The sequence below is a fragment of the Rousettus aegyptiacus genome, unplaced genomic scaffold, assembly GCF_014176215.1.
Source record: "Rousettus aegyptiacus isolate mRouAeg1 unplaced genomic scaffold, mRouAeg1.p scaffold_m13_p_2, whole genome shotgun sequence".
Taxonomy (NCBI): Eukaryota; Metazoa; Chordata; class Mammalia; order Chiroptera; family Pteropodidae; genus Rousettus; species Rousettus aegyptiacus.
Window position 1 is genome coordinate 127691995 of NW_023416295.1, and position 21523 is coordinate 127713517.

A 21523-nucleotide genomic window follows, 5' to 3' on the forward strand; every position below is an offset into this window, starting at 1 on the left:
GTTGTACATCTGGAAAGGAGTGGGGAGGAAGGTGGGGGAAGCAGAGAGAAGGAGGGGGAAGAGCCCAAACCCGCCCAGTCTGACCCAGTGCAAGCTACCAGCCTCCAGCTGGGGCTGGGGAGAGGAGAGTGGAGAGGTGCGGCCCCCCCACGCCCGTTCGGGGTGGGGGGCGCGGGCTCAGCGTTCCAAGGACCCAGGAATGCCCCCCCTCCCACCACCCCCCCGACAGGCGGGGGAAGGGCTCAGCCGGGAGTTTGGCAAACTCCTCCCCGCGTTGAGTCATTCGCCTCTGGGAGGTTTAGGAAGCGGCTCCGGGTCGGTGGCCCCAGGACAGGGAAGAGCGGGCGCTATGGGGAGCCGGACGCTAAGGTCCCCTCTCCATGCTGTGCAGCCGCGCTGGGGCCCCCGGCGCCGACACCCGCTGCTGCCGCTGCTGCTGCCGCTGCTGCTACTACTGCTGCCGCCGCCACCCAGGGTCGGGGGCTTCAACTTAGACGCGGAGGCCCCAGCAGTGCTCTCTGGGCCCCCAGGCTCCTTCTTTGGCTTCTCCGTGGAGTTTTACCGGCCGTGGACAAACGGGTGAGTGAGGAGAGTTAGCTTTGGGATATTGGGAGGGGGGACGCCTGGAAAGTGGGGGCGCGGCTGGAGTCTGGAGGGGACCAAGACTTGAGTTTGAGAGGCGGAGTTTGGACAGACTAGGGCTGGAGTTGGGGGCCCACGCTAGAGTTGGGGGCCCACGCTAGAGTAGGGAGGGGACAGCGGCCGGCGTGGAGGGGGGCTTGGAGTTTGAGAGAGATCAGTGGGGAGACATGTGTGGGATGGGGAGAGGACACGAAGCTGGAACCTAGAGAAGTCTGGGCCGGGGTCTCGGGGCCAAGGGAGAGGAGGGCGCGTGAATGGAGAGCAGAGGGTGTCCGGCTGAGTTCTGTGAGCTGCGGATGGGGGCGGAGAAGGGGCGCGGAGGCCAGGAAGGGCGTTTTGGAGCACCGGGGGACCTCAGGACCCCTGAGGGCCATTGTATGAAGAGAGAACTGGTAGGAGCAGAATGAACTGTGTGTAGTTAAGAGGAGAGTCGGGGCCCAGAGGTTAAACGGGGGCCAGCCTCATCCTCCCCTCCCCCCTCAACTCAGACTGGGAAAGACCCAGGAGGGGGACGGCGGCTCCCTCCCCTTTCTCTTCGGTCTCTTACTCCGCCCTCCACCCCCAATCTCTGTTCAAACGAGGGGATCCTGGAACTTAGGGAGAGTCCCGGGACCCTGGCACTGGTGGCGCCGGGGATGGGGGTGGGCTCAGCCAAGGGCGGGTGCTCGGCTGTGTCGGGAGGGGTGTGTGCGCGCGCGTGAATGGGGGTGGGCGGTTTCCCTCTTCCTCTAGCTCTAGGGAGGAAGAGAAAAGCTGATTTCCTGTAGCTTGTGGGCTGGAGCTGAACTGAGACCGGGACTTCTGGGGCTGGGGTCGGAAGTTGGGGAGATGCGCGCTGGGCCTAAGAGAGTCAGAACACGCGACATCAGAAACTGGGCAAGGGTCAAAGGAGGATCTTCATTCCCACCTAAGCAGGGTGACAAGCAGACCGGACCCTGAGAGCCTGGAAAATAGGAAGCCCGCAGTCATGGGGCAACACGATTTAGAACTGAGGCAATGTCAAAACTGGAGTATTTATTTAAATATGGGTGGGGGGTGGGATAAGAGAAGAGGATAGCTGCTCCTGGACTGGGAAGGGACTCCCAGATGCCAGATTCCTGATTCTCCGCAATAACTGGTCCTTTCTCCTATATCTCTGGGCTCTTATTCCCACTGCCCCCCATCACCACCACCACTCCAACCCCGAATATCTAAAGGTTTGATAGGATCTCTGTCAGAGGTGAGCTGTTTTTACACCTAATGCAGTTAACTTAACTCTACTCATTTTCTTTAATTTTTGGAGAAAAGGGGTTAATCTAGCTAATTCAATTAAAGATGGGGGACAAATTTCTCCATTGTCTGGAGGACTTGGGATGGGAAAAAAGAAAGATGGTTAGGCCTCAGCTGTTGGTTCTGAGCTATTCAAGGTCCCCACCCACCTCCCACCCAACCCCCCTGGCCTCTTGCCCAAACCCCATTGCATCACCCTGGCCTGGATTCTCTGCCAGGCCTGGCCTCCCCAAGGCCCCCTCAAACTGCTTACTACAACCCTAATGGAGTAGAGAAGAGGGAGAGAGGGAGGGAATGGAATCCTCCCCATATCTGGATAACCTTCCTCTTGCCCCACCCCCAACCTAATAGGAGTGTCATCTCCCGTTAAAACACTCCTCTAAAACATCTGGACTTTTACACACTTCCGGTTCCTTAGGTGTCTGTCTGGCCTGTGGCCTGATCGCAAAGTCCCTAAAGCCCTCCTCTTAAACAGGATCCTGCATTCTCATCCCTCCCCCCTTTCCTTCTGCTCATCTCGCCTCCCAAGAGAATCCAGGTGTCCAGCTTGTGGTCCTCATTTTCTCTTTACATTACTCTCTTAGAGTAGGACTGAACATTCCACCTCCTAAGTGACCTTTCTCCCCACACAGCTGGGCCTTAGTCTACCTCCTGCTCACAGGGGATAAACATAGCTCCTCACCTGGGGCCATTGCTGGAAAAGAGGAGGGCCTCAGTGTTTTTGGTCCTTCTGCATCACTTCTCACTGTGGACGGCAAAACAGCATGTAAGGGCAGGGTGAGCACAAGAGAGTTTGCATGGTAGGAAAAGGCCAAGCCTTAAGTCAGGCAGAGCTGGGTGTGTGCCCTGGCCGTATTACTTGTTCTTTGTGTGACCTGGGACCAGTTACTTAAGTTCTTGGAGCCTGGTCTTCTCATAAAAATCAGAAACCTAACATATGAGGTTGTTCCGAGGACTAAATAAGACAATATATATAAAAAGGCACCTGGCCCCATAGAGGATGATCAAAAATACATGGGAGGCAAGATGGTTATGAGGTGGCTGTTTTCTGTCTCTGCTTCTCTCCTCCCTAGATACCACCTAGCTCTTTAAATTTTTCTCCATTTCTTATTTGCAGTGATAGTAATAATAGTCTCTCACATTCCTTAGCACTTTCATATCAATTTTTCCATTGGATCATTACAAAAATCCTTATGTTAGGCAGAAAAGGCATTATTGCCCCATTTTATTTTATATATACACCGAAGCTTCAGGAGTAATAGAAGTTTAGAACTAGAAGTTAGTTTAGGGACCATTCATGGGCAACCCCATCGTTTTGGGTAGAGAATCCAAGGCTTAGAGAGGGGAAGTGACTTGGCCTAGGACAGGAGCTGGAAAGGTACACCAGCTTTCCTCCCCCATCCGTCTGGTAGTGCCAGGAGTGGAGGCATTTCCTTTGAGAAAACGCTGGGGGATCCAGAACTAGGTGTCCTCCTCTGCCCTGGCCAGATCTGCAAGACCTGGGCCTGGTCCTCTTGCTACTCTCTACTCCCAACCTTGTCAGGCCAACACAGTCAAACAGTAACCAAGTACTGAACAGGATCTTGGTTAATCAGAAGCCTGGCTAGGGAGATAGTGGAGAGGAGAGGAAAGGAGGGGATAAATTGGCAACGGGGTAGATGAGAACACTGGCCTAGGAATTAGGTTCTTATGTTGGGAAGGATTCTGAGTGACCTTGGACATGTTACTTAACTTCTCTGGAACTTGGTTTTCCCATCTGTAAAATAAGGACATGGGACTCAATCGGCAAGTTTCTTTTAACTAATGTTTTTTTATTTCTTTTTTTATTTTTTAACTCAAATGATATCTTACCAGTACATTCTATATAAAACAGAAAAAAGAAGTTGCTCTAAAAGAAGATGACCAAACTAGATTCTCCTTACTCCATGTGGCAGCCCGGAGGCATCTACAAAAAAGTCTTCAAACCAGTAGATGCTTTCTATGGTGCCTTCCATTTATGACAGCCTGTGCCTCCGAGAACCGGTTCTAGAATTTCAAGGTTCTGAGACTTCAAAATAAATTATAGCAATTATTTCTTCCCTTGGACTGTATGTTTTGTAAGAGTTTATCTGCCAAACTGAATTTTGTAAGGCACAATTAATTTTTTCCCGTTTTTTATTAACTAGAAGTTAAAACAGGAAGACATATAGCTGCCAATCAGAACTACATGAGTTGATATAATTCTAGCCAAAAGTAAATATATTTGAGGTTTTAATTAGCCCTGGCTGCCTTATCAGGTAAATGCATGTTTTCCGTTAGGCTTTCTGAAATATTGAAAATAGCCCAAAAACTTTCCATTACCTTCTTGGACCCCTAAGAGGATCCAACTGCTGCAGCATTTAGGAGGTAGGAACTAAGAGTGGGAGAATCAGGATAAGCTATGTGATGTGCCATCCCTGACACAAAACACTTTGCTCAGCACATTGGACTGACTTTCAAGCTGGGATTGAAGGGCCATTGAACCCTTAGGTATAAGCCATAGGTGATGGGGGTATGTCTGGGTCTGGGTCTGGGTCTGTGTCCCTTGCCTGCATGCCAGATCTGCTAAGCCTTTATATAGCTACAACACATATGCCCCTGGCCCATGAGCTTGTGGGCTTTATGAGGCTTCTCTTTCACCTTCCAACCCTGTCAAACTCCAGGTTTCTTCCTCAGGCCATCGCAGGAGCACTCAGGCTCAGCTCCTTCCCAGGAGCAAGGGGTGTTAAAAAATGGGAGTGGGAGCAGGGTCCCTTGGCCATAGCCCTATGTTCTCCTGGAAATAGAATACCAGATCTCCCAGAGACTTTGAGATAGCCTGTTCAACTTCTTCCAGAGAAAGAAAGAGTATGGCCCAAGTCCACACTGAGCTAGTGCCTGACCCTCATCCAGTGTTAACTCCTGGTCCAGTGCTCTTTTCACTGCTTCCTGTACCACAGCTGTTTTCTGGGCTGCCCCTGCTAAGGGAGGGTTGCACCAACAGCCCCAGGACAATGCAACCTCTCTCCACCACCAGCCTCACCTACTGGGCCTCGCAACCCAACCACTCAACCGACCAGGTCACTGTGCCGGCTCCCATCCCCCACCCCCCACCCCCAACCAGATGTAATGCCTGAGTGACAGGGGTGGGGCCCAGCGGGTGGGAGACAAACGGAGAAGTGAGAGGTTGGAAACAGACAGGAAGCCACAGGCAGTAAACATTTCCTGTCCCCAGGGTAACCGATGCTAGGACTGAAGCATCATCACTCCAAGAACTCTAACTCTCGGGGTCCCCCAACCCCTTTCCTCAGGACCGGCCTTCTCCCTCCTCCATTCTTATCCTCTGGCTCTCCTAGACTACTCCTCACTCCCCACTTTAGTCCCTTGGGGCTGCTGCCTCTGGTGTTCTCTATTCCTCTTGGACCCCACCACTCTGACCCCTCCCCCACTAGGTCCTCTTGGAAGATACCCTCACTTTTGTGACCTCTGCCATAATCCTGACTTAGGCACTTTTTCCTGGTAAGAAAAGCTGAAGAAGGTATCCTAATATCAGAGAATGTGTGAGTATTGGAAATGCTGAAAGTTGAAAGGGGTCGAAAATCTACAGAGATGGAGAAGCCCAAGATCTGAGATCGAGAGAGAGGGGCGATTCGAAAACTCCAACGGAGAGAGCAAGCAGTCATACATAGGGACAGAGGAATAGAGAAGTTGAGAAGCAGTGCCAGAGGCAGGTATGGCAGGAGAACGGAGGCCAAGACTGGCAAGGACACTAGCCCAGGAGCCTGGTTCAGCTGCCCCAGATGCCAGATGCAGTCCTCATGGGAGATCTGGAGGAGAAAGCCAAGAGGGCTGACAGCTGTGCAGAGACCTCAGAGGCAAGGAACCCAGGAATGGCCGAGGCAGAGCCAAAGGCAGAAACATTGCCCAAAGACCTTAACTATGACCACCTCATTACTTATTACACCCAGCAAAGGTAACCCTCTCTGCGTCATCTCAAGGAGAACTGAGGGACCATGTCCAGAACTAAGACCCCAGGAGAGCAGGATCTGAATTTAGGCTCCTAGAGATGGTGTGTGGGACAGGGGCTCAGGCCTGAGAGACAGAGACCCAGCCAGGACGGGGAAGTCCACAGCAGAGCCCAGGGTGAAGACAGGCTCGGGCCCAGGAGAACGATGTTTTCACCATCCTGCAGTTTCTCTCTCCACTTCTACTGCCTGATTTCTGAGACTCACATTTTCCTCCTACACGCCCCAGGGCTGGGCAGCCGGACGCCTGGTTCTTGGCCCAGAGAAGGGCTTTGGCTTAGGACGAGAGGGTACAGGCTGAGTGAGAGGACCCCGAGCTCCAAAGTTGTGCACCCAATCTTGGCAGGTCCATAGGGGAGATGGAGAAGCTGGGGCCAGAACCTCTGGCCTCTCTTCCCCTTTCCAGAACCGACTCTGGCTCCTTCTCTCTTTAATAACAGGGGGAAGGTAGGAGAAGAGAGAGAGAGTGGCAGAAGGAGGGGAGGGGTTGTGTTAGTGACAGCAGCACATGGGGACCGCCTGACTCCAGCCCCTGCCTCTGGCATCTGTGGCATCTTCTGAGATATAAATACAACCCAGGGGGCATCTACCCCACCCCCAGCCAGCCTCTGACCCAGATGCCTGGGTCCTTCCTGCCTTAGGAGACTGGAGAAGAGCTAAGAGTCACCCTGAACTGCCTCTCCTTTCCCTTCCACAGGGTCAGTGTGCTGGTGGGAGCACCCAAGGCTAACACCAGCCAGCCAGGAGTGCTGCAGGGCGGTGCTGTCTACCTCTGTCCCTGGAGCACCAGCCTGGCACAGTGTACCCCTATTGAGTTTGACAGCAAAGGTAACCAACCCCCTTGGTAGGCCTGGGAAGTTCAGGGAGGGCCTGGGGGGTTGGAGCTGTGGCTTCTAGGCGGCCCCGGGTGGTGCCTGGAGCGTGGGGTAGAGCCTGCCCAGTTCCTTGGCCATGTGCCCTCTCAGCGCTCTGATGCTCTGCTGGTGCTCCAGCTCTGTGCAGCCGTGCAGCGGCTCCCCGTGGCACTCACACCACGTTCCCAGTCCGGCCCAACCCAAGGAGGGCGGGCATGATTCAGAAACATGTGGCTCTCATTTCCCCTGAATCACCCACAACTCAGGGAGGCCAGGGCAGTAACACAGACAAAGACAGGGAGAGCCACACAGACTATTTGATTCATTTAACTAAGCACTGACCAAGTGATTCTGCATGCCAGGCACTGTGCTGGGGCTATGGGGATTGAAACATGATTTAGCCACTGCCTTCAAGGAGCTCAAGATCTGGAGTAGATGCAGAGATGAAAGGGAGAGAGATGGAGACAAGAGATAAACAGTAATAACAAGTGACACTTCAAGAGCATTTGCTCTGTGCCCAGCACTGGTGTAAGCATTTTACATATCTTAACATACTTAATCCTTTATGAGGTATTGTCCCCATTTTATGGGTGAGGAAATAGGGGTTAAGTAACTTGTCCATGGCCACACAGCTAATAAATGGTGGAGCAAAGACATGAAGTTGAGCAGTCCGGCTCCAGAGATAAAGACTGGAATGAGGGGAGAAAAAGAGGAGTGCAGAAAAAGGTGAACGACATGGGAGGGGGATAAGGTCATGAAACTGGCTGATTTTTTTTTTTTTTAACCTGAGAGACAGATGAGCATCAGAGAAATAAAAAATAGCTGTCCTACAGGACAGAGCTAGGACTTGGAAAAAGAGAGACAGACAGATGCACAGAGAGAGAGAGAGAGAGAGAGAGAGACCTAAGGGGACAGCAATCAAGAGACTTGAGAAAGGTCAAGAAAGGAGCAAAGTGCTTAAAGACACAGGCCCAGGTGCAGAGAAGTGCAGCCAGAGGGTTACCTGCTGAGGAAATAGCCATTCTTCCCCACTGCCCTCCTGCCCCCACCTCACCACGAGCATCCTTGGCCCAGCTGGACCAGGAGGAGGCAGCTCTAGAAACCCCAGGTTCTATGTATGCACACGTGTAAGTGTGTGTGTGTGTGTGTGTGTGTGTGTGTGTAGAAGGGTGGGTCAGACTACACAAAACAGTCTAAAGACCCTTCCCCACTCTCCCTCCCAGTGAATCACGGGACTCAAGGCTTTCAAGTGTTTGGGTGTCCTCAAGCTGAGGGTGGAGGCTGTGCCAGGGCCCACTGCCTGCGTGACTCCCCTTTCTCACTTCCCAAGGATCTCGGATCCTGGAGTCCTCACTCTCCATCCCAGAGGGAGAGGAACCTGTGGAGTACAAGTCCTTGCAGTGGTTTGGAGCAACAGTTCGAGCCCATGGCTCCTCCATCTTGGTGAGGGGCCAGCAGGCTCAGGAGGGTGATGGCCAGGAGATGGGCAGTGGTTGGGTATAGTGGAGGGAGGAAGAGGGGTTCCTATCGGACTAAACTTGAAGCCCCCTCCTCCCGGACCTTCCCAGGCCTGCGCTCCACTGTATAGCTGGCGCACGGAGAAGGAGCCTCTGAGCGATCCCGTGGGCACCTGCTACCTCTCCACAGAAAACTTCACCCGAATCCTAGAGTACGCACCTTGCCGCTCAGGTAGGGCAAGAGGGGGCATGTGCCCGCGTGTGCCTTCTCTATGCGCGTCCCCACAGCCCCATTACCCTTATGCTCACTGTGTGTCCAGCGAAGTCCTTCCCTCATGTTCCCTCCCCCATCTCCTTCCCCAATTTCTTCTTTCCTGTGTGACCCATGCATGCGGGCGTCCTTCCCACCACCTCCTCCCTTCACAGATTTCAGCTGGGCAGCAGGACAGGGTTACTGCCAAGGGGGCTTCAGTGCTGAGTTTACCAAGGTGAGAAGGTGATCTGGAAGGGAGGTGGTTGTGGGTGGTGGACAAAGAGGGATCACGACCAGATGAAGACTCACCTCCTTCCCCCCACAGAATGGGCGTGTGGTCCTGGGTGGACCAGGGAGTTATTTCTGGCAAGGTAAGTCCTTCCTCTGCTGTCCCTTAGTCTCCTGGCACAAGGCCTCTCATCCCTGCTCCCAGCCTGAGATCACCACCCCAGTTCTCTCCCTTTCTTGAGACTTACGTGTCCTCTCCCACCACCTTCCACAAGCTTCCCTTCCTTGAATCAGACTTCTGAAATCCTACCCAGTAATCCCCCAGTGCCCCCCTCTCCTCCCTCCCGCGTCCATCCCTTCCTCTTCCCCTTCCCCAGGCCAAATCCTGTCCGCCACCCAGGAGCAGATTGCAGAATCCTATTACCCCGAGTACCTGATCAACCTCGTTCAGGGGCAGCTGCAGACTCGCCAGGCCAGCTCCATCTATGATGACAGCTATCTGGGTGAGTTTGCAAATGAGAGGAAACTCGGGTACTCCTGTCCTTGTTCACGCCCTTGCCTCCCTTCTCCCACTTAGGGATCCCCAGTCCCTCTGCCATACTTGTCATATGCAGGCTGACTGTGAAGGCATGGGAAAGGGATTGGAAGATGGGCCAGGGCAGACAGGTCCCCAAAGCAGGAATACTAACATCCATCCACCCTGTCCCCCAGGTTACTCTGTGGCCGTGGGTGAATTCAGTGGTGATGACACAGAAGGTAAGTGTGTCCCCAGGCTGGTGCCAAGAAAAGGGATAAATGGAGACCCAGGGCCTGGGGCCACGGGGCCATGGAACTGAGATACCATTCTTGTCTGACTCCCCTTTCCCTACCCTTAGCCCACAACTTTCTCTTTTCTTTGCAGACTTTGTTGCTGGTGTGCCCAAAGGGAACCTTACCTATGGTTATGTAAGACCCAGCCCGACCCTCTCTTTCTCCTCTCCCCTCCCTTCCCCTGGCTAATTACACACACACACACACACACACACACACACACACACACACACACACACACGGCATGGCAGTTTGCGAGGGTTCAAAAGTGGATCAGAGCTCGGGCTGTGGAGTCAGACCTGGGTTCAAGTTCTAGTACTTAATCCAGATAATTTGTTTTGTTATTTGTTCATATTCCACCTTGTTTTGTAAAAACCATGAACCTATTTAACCTCTCTGAGCCTCATTCTTCTCTCTATAATGGGATAATAATAGTTCTGAACTCACAAGGCTCTTGTGAGGATGAAATGAGATAATGCATGCGAAAGTGCTCAGTGAACTGTTAGGCAGTGTACAACTGATAGCTGTTATTATTAGACCATGACAAAAGCTTTAAAAAGGATACGATAAGAATGTCATAGGAGTTCATGCAATTAACATTTATTAAGGCAAGGTAAGAAATAAAAAGATGAATAAGACATACCCCATCTCATAAGGTGCTTCTAATCGAGTATGTAAGATAAGGTACATACAACCTTGGTGCATCAGGCACTGTCCATTCATGATTTCTATTCTTCATAACAAGTTGATGGGGATAGTTAATACCATGCACATTTGACAACACGAGGAAACTGAAGCTCTAAGAGACCAAGTAAGTTAGTTATTTAAGATCACCCTGTTGGTAAGTGGCTGGATAGATATTTAAAACTAGATCTATCTTATTCCAAAGTCAGCATTCTTTCTGCATTATGATGAATTTCAGAAAAGTGTTTAAGATGGTATAGCAGTTTAGGGAAAGGAATAACATCCTTTCCAGGGCAGGTATGGATCAGAGAAGGTTCCGTGAAGGATCAGTGGAGATGAGGTGAGAGGGCATCCTTAGGCAGGAACATGAAAAAAGACATGGAAGAAAAAAAAATTCAGGCCAGTTTAGCAGACTCGTGGGCTGATCGAGGATAAGGAGAATAAGGAAAGGCTGAGCAAAAGCAGACAGGTTGGGGCCAGTTATCCAGGGCCTCAGAGGACGGGCCAAGAAGTTGAGACTTTGGGCAGTGGCTGCAGGGAACCACCGTGGGTTTCCGAGCCAGTGATGTCCCTCCCAGATCTGCTTGAGGGCGATCAGTCCATCTGCCACAGCGAGGACAAGGACATCCTGAGGCAGGGAAACAGCCAGCAGGCTCTCCAGCAGTCCTGTGAGGGCTCCCACCAGAGTAATAGCCATGAAAGTGGGGAAGAGAGCAAGGAGTCAAAAGACTGATGGGGCCAGCCACTAAGGAGGATGTAGGGGAGACATGAGTGTTTGGATTGGGACGGCTGGAGGATGGGGAATGATTCAGGCCTTGGTGTGCATTCAGTCATTCAACTAATAATTACTGAGTGTCTAGTGCTTACCAAGCACTACTTTAGGCTCTGGGGAGAAAGCAAAGAACAAAACCAAGCTCCTATCGATCTTTTGTTCTGGTAGGTAGAGATAGACAATAAACAGATAAATATGAACTCTGACAGTAGTGGACAAGTGATATGGAAAAAAGTAATGAAGTAGCTGTGAGACCGAGCTACCGACATAGAGATGGGAATGTGAGGGCCAAGATCAAGAGGGAATTAGTGGTCTGTGTCGCCGAGGCATGCCTGCTCCTAGGTAGCCTATACCCATCTGCCTTCCAACCATGGCATAGTCTGGGAGTCTGGGGCCAATGGCATATCTCCTCATCCTCAGGTCACCATCCTTAATGGCTCAGACATTCGATCCCTCTACAACTTCTCAGGGGAACAGGTGAGGACATCCCCACCCCCAACCCAGATTGGCCCTCTGCCAACCAGGCCCCAGTCCTGACCCAATTAGCTCAGCCCAATTTTTCAGTGTCCCTGGAGTCTCTAACCTCCTCCCATAGCCCCTATTGATCCTGTTGATTGACCCCTAATTCTAACCCAGAGCTGTCCCTCTGCCCCCCACCCCAGATGGCCTCCTACTTTGGCTATGCAGTGGCTGTCTCAGATGTCAATGGAGATGGGTGAGTAGTGGCAAAAGGCACACCATGATGCCCAGGGGGGGTGGGACAGAAAAATGCAAGGAGAGTTTTTCTCCAGCCTTTTCCCCCTGGATTCTCCTTACTTGTGCGTATATTCCCCTTGCTCAGGGACAAGGAGAGCGCCTGAAGCTAAGACCAGAAGACATCAGGTCTTCTCACTTGGGTGGGAGGGAGCCTGGGATCCAGGATGCATGAGACTTCCTAGCACTAGGATTGGGGAGGAGAGGTGGGAAAGTGGGGTATCAGGATGCCTGGATTTTTCCCCTACCCCCAGGCTGGATGACTTGCTGGTGGGGGCTCCGCTGCTCATGGAGAGGACAGCAGATGGGCGGCCTCAGGAGGTAGGCAGGGTCTATGTCTACCTGCAGCAGCCAACAGGCATGGAGCCCACGCCCACCCTCACCCTCACTGGCCATGATGAGTTTGGCCGATTTGGAAGCTCCTTGACACCACTGGGGGACCTGGACAGGGACGGCTACAATGGTAAGTAACCATGAACCCAAGGAACCGAAGAGGAGTCAAGGGCCTAAGCCAGAAGGGGTTTGGGAGGAGAGCGAATAAGATAACCAGATCAGCTGGCATTCTCAACCCCCCAGTGACTCCCAGGGAGGTGTGTGGACTTTAACCCAATATCTAGGTCTTGGGGCTTTGAAGAGGTTAGTGTACTGGGAATGACAGATGGGAAAAATAGGATCCCGGGTCCTGGGGTCTCGTGGTAAAGATTTGAACTGGATTCCTGGCCTGCTGACTGATGTGTGTTGTGTGTCTTGCAGATGTGGCCATTGGGGCTCCCTTTGGTGGGGAGACACAGCAAGGAGTGGTGTTCGTGTTCCCTGGGGGCCTAGGGGGGCTGGGCTCTAAGCCTTCCCAGGTTCTGCTGCCCCTATGGGCAGCTGGCCACACGCCAGACTTTTTTGGCTCTGCCCTTCGAGGAGGCCGAGACTTGGATGGCAACGGATACCCTGGTGAGTTGTGGCTGAGGCCCCTTTCACTTTAGAGTTCCCTGGTCACAGACCTCCAGTTCCTCTTCTGCACTTTATTCTAAAGTTCTGGCTGCTGTTGTGGATGGTGCCACCAGATGGCACTGTCCCCTCACGTTTGGCCTGGAGCAATGGAAGTACTGCAAGGGGGTTAGGAAGGAAGGCCCCTGACTTGGGGCTTGCTGTAAGGAGTACTTTCTTAACTTCTTGCAGATCTGATTGTGGGGTCCTTTGGTGTGGACAAGGCTGTGGTGTACAGGTATGAACTTCTGGAAGAAGTGGGATCTGGAGAATTCTTCAATAGAGCTGAGGTTGGGAAAGTGTATAAAGGACATTGGGATCCTGGGGCTTGGGCATCAGCTTCCTGTGCCCAGGTTCCAGAGGAGTCCTAATTCCGTTGACCCCACATCCATTCTTGGCAGAGGTCGTCCCATCGTGTCTGCCAGTGCCTCCCTCACCATCTTCCCCGCAATGTTCAACCCAGAGGAGCGTAGCTGCAGTTTGGAGGGAAACCCTGTGGCGTGGTGAGCTGGGGCCCAGGAAATTGCAAGACCAAGTCTGGGATACCTCCCTCTGTACCTGGGAGTGGGCAGGGAGACCAGGTCTGCAGAAGGAGACAGGGGGGTGTCCTAGTCAGGGTCTCTCTGGGAGATAGGTGGAGGATAGGATACTTGCTCCAGTTGGATACACCAGCTTTCCTCTTGGTCTTCCTCCAGCATCAACCTTAGCTTCTGCCTCAATGCCTCTGGAAAACATGTTCCTGACTCCATCGGTAAAGATTCACTGCCTGAATCTCTCAGGCACTGGGACAAGGGATGGAGAGGCCGGGGACCTGGGCACTTCCCTTCTCTTTGAATAGATTGGGAGGGAGAGACAGATTCTCTTTAACATATATCCCTGGCTGCAGGCTTCACGGTGGAGCTCCAGCTGGACTGGCAGAAGCAGAAGGGAGGAATACGGCGAGCTCTATTCCTAGCCTCCAGACAGGCAACCCTGACCCAGACCCTGCTCATCCAGAACGGGGCTCGGGAGGATTGCAGAGAGATGAAGATCTACCTCAGGGTATGGCTTTGAGGAGAGGGTATGGGCCAGCTTGGAGAGGGTGGCTACATAGAACTGGGGGCCCCTCCTAAAGGGAAAGAGATGAGGAGATGCCAGTGAAGGGCTTGGGACTTTGGAGGGAGGAAGAAGGGGGCCCTTCTGTTGGAGGAGCAGCGAACCAGCTGCCAGGGCCTCTCAAGCGATGAATGTGGTCAAGTTTGGACACCTGAATTCTTGAAGGCCCTGAGTGGAGAAAAGATGTGAGAGGCTAAGGATCAGAGCCACCAAATCCCCAGTGTCCTCTAACTCTGTGAACCCTCTCCCCTGCCCCAGAACGAGTCAGAGTTCCGAGACAAACTCTCCCCGATTCACATCGCCCTCAACTTCTCCCTGGACCCCCAAGCCCCCGTGGACAGCCATGGCCTCCAACCCGTCTTACATTACCAGAGCAAGAGCCGCATAGAGGACAAGGTGAGGAAAGGGTAGGGAGAAGGAACCCAGGAGGAGAGAGACCTGGGCACCTGGGGGTAGGGCCTTGGGCGGGGGGTGGGGGGGGGCGGAATGTCAGAGCCCAGGGGAGGGTCTAAACTCCCCCTCTCAAGGCTGCCCTGCTCCCCAGGCTCAGATTCTGCTGGACTGTGGGGAAGACAACATTTGTGTGCCAGACTTACAACTGGAAGTGTTTGGGTAAGTGAAGGCTAACATCAGGCTAGGGGGTTCTAGATGCTAAGGTCTTGTATCAGGACACATGGAACTTGAAAGTACCTGGAACCTGAAAAAGTACATCAGGGACATACTAGCTAGCTGTGTGACCTTGGGAAGTTACTTAACTTCTCTGAGCTTCAGCTACTTCATCTATTTTGTGGGGAAAAATAGCATCTGTCTTTCTGGCTTTTGGAATGATTAAATGAAATAATTTCCACAAAGTGTCTAGCCTAGTGCCTGCCATAGAGTTAGAACTCAGTAAATGGTATCTATTATTATCATCGTCATCATCATCATCATCATCATAATTATCATCATTATCATTGTTATTATGGCCCATTGTTCTAGTTCAGGAATTAATTTCACAATGTCCCTTACCTCGTGTGCCCCCTCCAGGGAGCAGAACCACGTGTACCTGGGTGACAAGAACTCTCTGAATTTAACTTTCCACGCCCAGAATGTGGGTGAGGGTGGCGCCTATGAGGCTGAGCTTCGGGTCACAGCTCCTCCTGAAGCTGAGTACTCAGGACTCGTCAGACACCCAGGGGTAAGAGGGGACTCAGATGGAGCTTGGGAGGAAGCCCTGTCAGAGGGGCACCAGAACCTTACCTGCACCCACCCCATCTCCAGAACTTCTCCAGCCTGAGCTGCGACTACTTTGCGGTGAACCAGAGCCGCCTACTGGTGTGTGACCTGGGCAACCCCATGAAGGCAGGAGCTAGTGTAAGTCTGAGACAGGAGAGAGGACCAGAGAGGACGGTCCAGAGTGGAGCTGTGGGATAGAGCAGGAGGGCTGGAATTGAGGTAAGGCAAATGCCCAATCTAAAAGACCTGTCTTCCCTCCCTCTCCCACAGCTCTGGGGTGGCCTTCGGTTCACAGTCCCTCACCTCCGGGACACAAAGAAAACGATCCAATTTGACTTCCAGATCCTCAGGTATGAGTGGCTGGGGCCAGGCTGCGGCTGAGTTGGGGAGCGGGGCCTGGACCATCGGAACCCTCCCTGCCTGGGCTCTAGCACCATCTCAGTCTCTCCATCCCACAGCAAGAATCTCAACAACTCGCAAAGTGAAGTGGTTTCCTTCCGGCTCTCAGTGGAAGCTCAGGCCCAGGTCTCCCTTAACGGGTCAGTGGCCAGGCGAAATGGGACCTCGCTGGGAGGGGAGACCGACTTCTAAGAAAGGATGCATATTCCACTGTCCTCTAAACCACCCTCCTCCTTAGTGTCTCCAAGCCTGAAGCAGTGCTATTCCCAGTGAGCGACTGGCATCCCCGAGACAAGCCTCAGAAGGAGGGGGACGTGGGCCCTGCTGTACACCACGTCTATGAGGTGAGGAGGGATAGAAGCAGGAAGGGCTAGGTCCAGGGCAGGTGACAGGGAGTGGAGGGGTGGAACCATAATAAATGACAGGAGAGGAGGAGCTAGTGTGAGTGACAGATGGCTGGGACCAGAATGAGAGGGACTGAGAGAAAGAGAGGAGGGAGGGAGAGCGACATGTAAAAACCCTGGCAGGGTCAGGGAGAAAGACAGCCAGAGGAGAGACAGGCCAGTTGAGTGTCTTGGAAGGGAAGATGGAGCCACCTCCATGAGTGATGGCTGGAGAGGATTTCATCTTTGCCCTTCGATTTCTTCTTCAACTCCTGAGATAGGAGACTTACAGCAGGGTATAGTGGGCCATGGTGATGCAGGGTCTCAATCAGGCAGAACCATTCCCCTCATTCTAGTGATGATTGTGCTCTCCTCTCCTCAGCTCATCAACCTGGGCCCCAGCTCCATTAGCCGGGGCATGCTAGAGCTCAGCTGTCCCAAGACTCTGGAAGGGCAGCAGCTCCTCTACATGACCAAGTTTACGGGACTCAGCAACTGTACTACCAGTCACCTCCCCAACTCAGAGCACCTGGAGGTGAGGGGCCTGAAGACAGGCATGTGGAGGGACCAAGGCTAAGAGGTTGGGGGAAGGTCGCTGGTGGCCAGTAAGAACCAATGAGGATGTGCTTGAAGCTCAAACTTAGGCCACTGGAAGGAGTGAGAAGGCCCATAGATACCTCAAGGTTCTATGAAGGAAAAAGGTTCCTTTATGCACTGCGCTTTTACCTTTCTGCTTGAACTATCCCTCCCTTCTTGCCCCGGCATGCTCCGAGAGCCTATCTCTGCACCACCTCCTTCAGACCTGTTCCCCTGGGCCCCAATGCCTATTTGCTCATTAACAACATTTAATTCAATGAGTATCTGTACTGAACCCTGTTATAGGCTCAGGAAATACCACATCGAACAAAACTAACAAGGTACTCACTCTCATGGAGCTTACATTTTAGTGGAGTGTAATAGATAATAAAAATTAAAAATAGAGATTAACAGGTACTTAAAAGTGATAAAAATGCAGTGCTAACATGCTGGGGTGTGTGGAGACTGGAGACGGTTTGAGTCATCAGGAAAAACCTTGAGGAGGTAACAATTGAACTGAAGCCTGAAAGACAAGGATGAACCTGCTTGTGAAGACTTGGGGGAGAGCATTCCAAGAAGAGGGAACAGTCAATGCAAAGGCCCTAATGCAGGGACTGGGTCTTAATTATTCGTTTACACATCTCTTCCTTGTAAACTCTAAGGCCCAAGTTTTATTCGTTTCTGTGTTTTGTTGTTGTTGTTTGTTTGTTTGTTGTGTTTTGTTTCATTTCTGTGTTTTAACACTGAGCTTGGTCTTGGTGCCTTGCCATTTGACATGGTCAGTTGGATGGATAAAAGAACAGGTTAAAACTGCTCTGGGACCCAGGTGCAGGCCGGCTAAGATGTGTAATGAGAGGCAGCTAACAGCCTCTTTCCTCTTCCAGTTGGATCCCGAGGGTTCCCAGAACCACAGGCTGCAAAGACGAGAAGCTCCAGGCCAGAGCCCTGCCTCCTCATGGCCTCAGATTCTGGTAAGTCGTCCTGCGAATGAGGTCCAGGCCAAGAGTTGAGTACCTGTTGGGTTCTCAGAGCCACTAGAAGAGCAGAACTCCAGGTTCAAGCTTCCTTTCTTCCCAGAAATGCCCAGAGGTGGAGTGTTTCAGGCTGCGCTGTGAGCTCGGGCCACTCCATCGGCAAGAGAGCAGAAGTCTGCAACTGCATTTCCGAGTTGGGGCCAAGACCTTCCTACAGGTAGGGGAGCTTTACCTCAGCCCTGACTCCAGACCTTTGGGCCTCCCTGGACCGACCTTCCCTTTCTCCACTGCGCTAGCCACCACCTCCTTTGGGGAATGAGACCCAAACACTCCAGCTCCCTTCCTGCCCTCGTTTACACAGGACTATGTGTTCTTGGCGCCACCTAGAGGCCATACTGGGAGTGACGGTTTCCCTCTCCCGGCCCATTCAGAGAAGGTGTGGGAGGGCTGGAGGGAGACCAGTGTGCGGAGAATGATAGAACAACAGAGATGGAAGGTGAATCCACAGTAGAGAGGCAAGCAAGTGAAAGAATAGTAAAGAACGGTCATTTATTACGTGTACATTATGGGCCAGGCATTGTCCTGCGTGCTTAACCCGCATTAAATATCAAAAAAAGGTTTTTTTAACATGCAGCCATCTAATTATGCATTATTTAGCTATAACTATTCACTTACACATTTATTATCTCATGTAAGGGACATAGAGATTCAGGAGAGAATGAACCCACGATAGGGAAAGATCACAACCTGAGCCAGACCATGGGGAACCAGATGTCCTCTAGATCCCAAGGGGGTGGAGGTGGAGTGTCTGAACACCTTTTCTCCACGCACAGCGGGAGCACCAGCCATTTAGCCTGCAGTGTGAAGCTGTGTATGAAGCCCTGAAGATGCCCTACAGAATCCTGCCTCGGCAACTTCCCCGAAAGGAACTTCAGGTGAGTCCAGGCCAGAGGTCTAGGCCAAGGAAGAAAGGGCTCAGAGTGCTGGGCCTGTCACTATGACTGAGACACAAGTGAGGACTGGCTTTGTTATCATAACAAATATATATTTTTTAAAATTTTAACCAGGGAATTTTATTATATTAAGAATTTATAAAATGTTAAATTTCACTCTTAAAGTATTAAAGTAGAAACAAATTATATGAATAATAAAGTTCATTATTTTACTTATACATATTTATATGTGTAATAAATATTTATTGAGCATGTACTAGGTGCCAGACACTGTTCTAGGTCCTAAGGATATAATACTAAGCAAGATGGATAGGATATCTTCACTCTTAGAGTTCATGATCTATTGGGCAATGAGAACACAGTACACCAAATGCCAGGATATTTGTGGGAAATATCATAGACACACTTGAATGCAGCCTTGCAGGGTCAGGAAAGGCTTCCTGGAAGAAGTGATGTTTAACCTGAGACCTGAACTATCAGGTCTCAGCTTACCAGCCAGGAAAGGAATATTCTCTGGAGAGAAAGAATTAGTAGGTGTGAAGGCCCAAAAGTAAGAGGTAATAATGCAGTGTAAGAATTCAAATACCGAAGTTCAGAATTCTGTTAGCCCAAGATGTGAGGTAAGAATTGGGTCTAGGTCCAGTGGCAACTAGAAGCCAAGTATAAGTGAGAAGAACTAATGACTTTTCAGTGACCTCTCCTGACTTGCCCCTTAGGTGGCCACAGCTGTGCAGTGGACCAAGGCAGAAGGCAGCCACGGTGTCCCACTGTGGATTATTATCCTAGCCATTCTCATTGGCCTCCTGCTCCTAGGTCTGCTCATCTACATCCTCTACAAGGTCAGCCATATCCTACTGGCGACTTGGCCACCCTCTCGTCAGGTTCTGCCCTTGACCCAACACAATCCTGAACATCTGCCTCCATACCAATTCTCCAGCCACATGTCCCAACCTGTGGCCACATGCCACATGCATTCCATCCTGACCCTGCCTATAGGATTCTTCCCTTCATTCTACAGCCCCTATCTTAAAAAGAGTCTCTTGACTCAAACTGATAAGTTTGCCTATACCTGCAAAATCAGCGTTATTCATAGGTGGCAAATATACGGCTTTTGTGTTGTCATTTCCTTTAAATACCCATGGCAGCCATCACTAAAGTAGCCTCAGAATTCTCAAGAGGCAGCCAATATGCTACGCAATCAGACTTGGAACTTGAGATCAAATGTATTTGCTGTCCCTGGCTTAACTGGAGGAATTTTTATGGCACCAATGAAAGACCCCCTTATACCAAAGCACCCCCAGCTTTAGCCTTCCTGGCCCATTGGACCTCTTAGAGAGGTAGACTAGATAGCCTGAATTTAGGCCACTTTTGCAAGATGGGGAGCTTGGAAGCACTAGTGTCCTCTTCATTCCCCCTTGGGATAATATCTGGAGAGAGATGAGAGCCAGAGTATCTAAACTCTTCCTCCTTCCCCCTCCCCCCCATTAGCTCGGATTCTTCAAACGCTCCCTCCCATATGGCACCGCCATGGAAAAGGCTCAGCTCAAGCCTCCGGCCACCTCTGATGCCTGACGCCTCTCGAACACAGACTCCCAACCCTGAAGGCCCAGTCCCCCCACCCTCAGTCTACTGACAGGGAGGGGGCTGAGTGCTTCCTGAAGGTGCTGAGGGCCAGGGAGAAGCTCCTCTCCCCAGCCCAGAGACATACTTGAAGGGCCAGAGCCGGGAGGTGAGGAGCTGGGGATCCACACCCCCATGCACTGTGAAGGACCCTCGTTTACACATGCCCTCCTCATGGATGGGGGAACTCAGATCCAGGGACAGAGGCCCCAGCCTCCCTGCAGCCTTTGCATTTTGGAAATAGTTTCCTGAAAACAACTTGGAACCAGAACTGGGGAATCCAATCCCAGTCCTCTGGGCCAGACTTGCCACCAGGACTTTCTGTCCAGCTCCAGCCTGCAAAGATCTGTCCTCCGCTTTGCCAGAGATCCCCAGGAAGCCCCCAGTGAAGAACCTGAAATCTGGGGAGTGAAACCTGGCAGCTCTGAACAGCCTCACCCTGGTGGGCCAATAAGGAACACTAACCATGGATGGTGCCCCAGGACCAGCTCAGGACAGATCCCAAACAAGGATCGACACTGGCCCAGAACCAGCTCCAAGGTTGAATCAGAACTCTACTGGGTCCAGATCGAACCTGGGGCCTGAGGTAGATCTGGGACCCTGACTCAGACATTGGTAACCTAACCAGGCAATCCAGGACTACATTTGAGCCTGCTCCAGACCTGGGCTTGGAGGCCCAATCCACCTCTGACTCGGGAGAAGTCAGGAATTGCCCAGGACCTGAAGGGGCCGTGATGGCAACACATCTGGAACCTCAGCCTGGCCAAAGGCAGGCCCTCCCAGTCCCCTGGAGAAAGGGGAGCCCACTGTCCTGGGCCTGCAGGATTTGGGTTCTGCCCTCCAGCTGCACTGACGCTGCCCTTCCTCTCCCTGCCCAACCCTCCCCTCTCCTCAGCTCCGGACACCCGGGACTTATTTAAACTCTGTTGCAAGTGCAATAAACCCGGCCTGGTGCTCCCACTGACCAGAGCTGGAATCTGTCCTACCCCACTCCTTCCAAACCCATCCTGGAACCAGACAGCCTGGTGGGTAGGAAAAACCTATGTTTCTCACAGCTTCTTTCCACTGAGAGCCAGGATTATGACCCCCCAGAAACTCTGGAACTCGATTTTTGATTCTCTTCTCTCAGGTGAAAGAGAAGATAGAAAGAGTGAAAGGAGGATTTGACTCCTTTCACCCAACCCTATCAGATCTGGTCCCCAGCACCTCCAAGAGAGAACGGAAAGAAATCTCTTCTCTTTGAAAAATAGGAAAGAATGCAAAGGGGGAGGTCCAGGTTGAAGGTGAGGGAAGATGGTCCAGAAGACTCACCTGGCCTTCCCTAAATCAGGATAATGAAATGGGTTGAGAGAAAAAGCCACTAAACTAAATCAGAAGAAATCAGTTAGGGTATTGTTCTGTTTCATTTTTATTGCTTATTGTAATCTGGTGGATCGTAAACATACCTTACCTCACTTAATTTCTATTAATAATCCTGTGAAGTAGGTACAATTAACCCCACTTACACAAGGAAATTGAGGTCCAGAGAAGTTATGTAACTTGCCCAAGGTCACACAGTGAATACCAGAGCAGTCAAATTCGGC

The 21523-nt window shown here is 51.7% G+C and overlaps 1 protein-coding gene across 2 annotated transcripts; it reads left to right on the forward strand.

Moving 5' to 3' along the window:
• Window positions 1–126: 126 nt before the first annotated feature.
• ITGA5 (integrin subunit alpha 5) lies at window positions 127–21323 on the forward strand. 2 transcript variants are annotated; one of them, XM_016165508.2, is made up of 30 exons: window positions 129–579; window positions 6631–6761; window positions 8118–8230; window positions 8356–8476; window positions 8671–8732; window positions 8823–8868; window positions 9103–9228; window positions 9437–9481; window positions 9627–9670; window positions 11412–11468; window positions 11654–11706; window positions 11999–12207; window positions 12498–12689; window positions 12918–12963; window positions 13127–13228; window positions 13421–13476; window positions 13612–13766; window positions 14079–14216; window positions 14365–14432; window positions 14847–14997; window positions 15081–15173; window positions 15306–15385; window positions 15494–15574; window positions 15673–15778; window positions 16200–16352; window positions 17278–17364; window positions 17471–17584; window positions 18201–18302; window positions 19037–19159; window positions 19809–21323. In XM_016165508.2, the coding sequence occupies exons 1-30, from the start codon at window positions 200–202 to the stop codon at window positions 19890–19892; spliced, it is 3318 nt and encodes a 1105-aa protein (XP_016020994.1). In that variant the 5' UTR covers window positions 129–199; the 3' UTR covers window positions 19893–21323. The 2 variants fall into 2 exon arrangements, with proteins under 2 accessions (XP_016020995.1, XP_016020994.1); XM_016165509.2 differs by lacking the exon at window positions 19037–19159 and having other exon boundaries at window positions 127–579.
• Window positions 21324–21523: the final 200 nt, after the last annotated feature.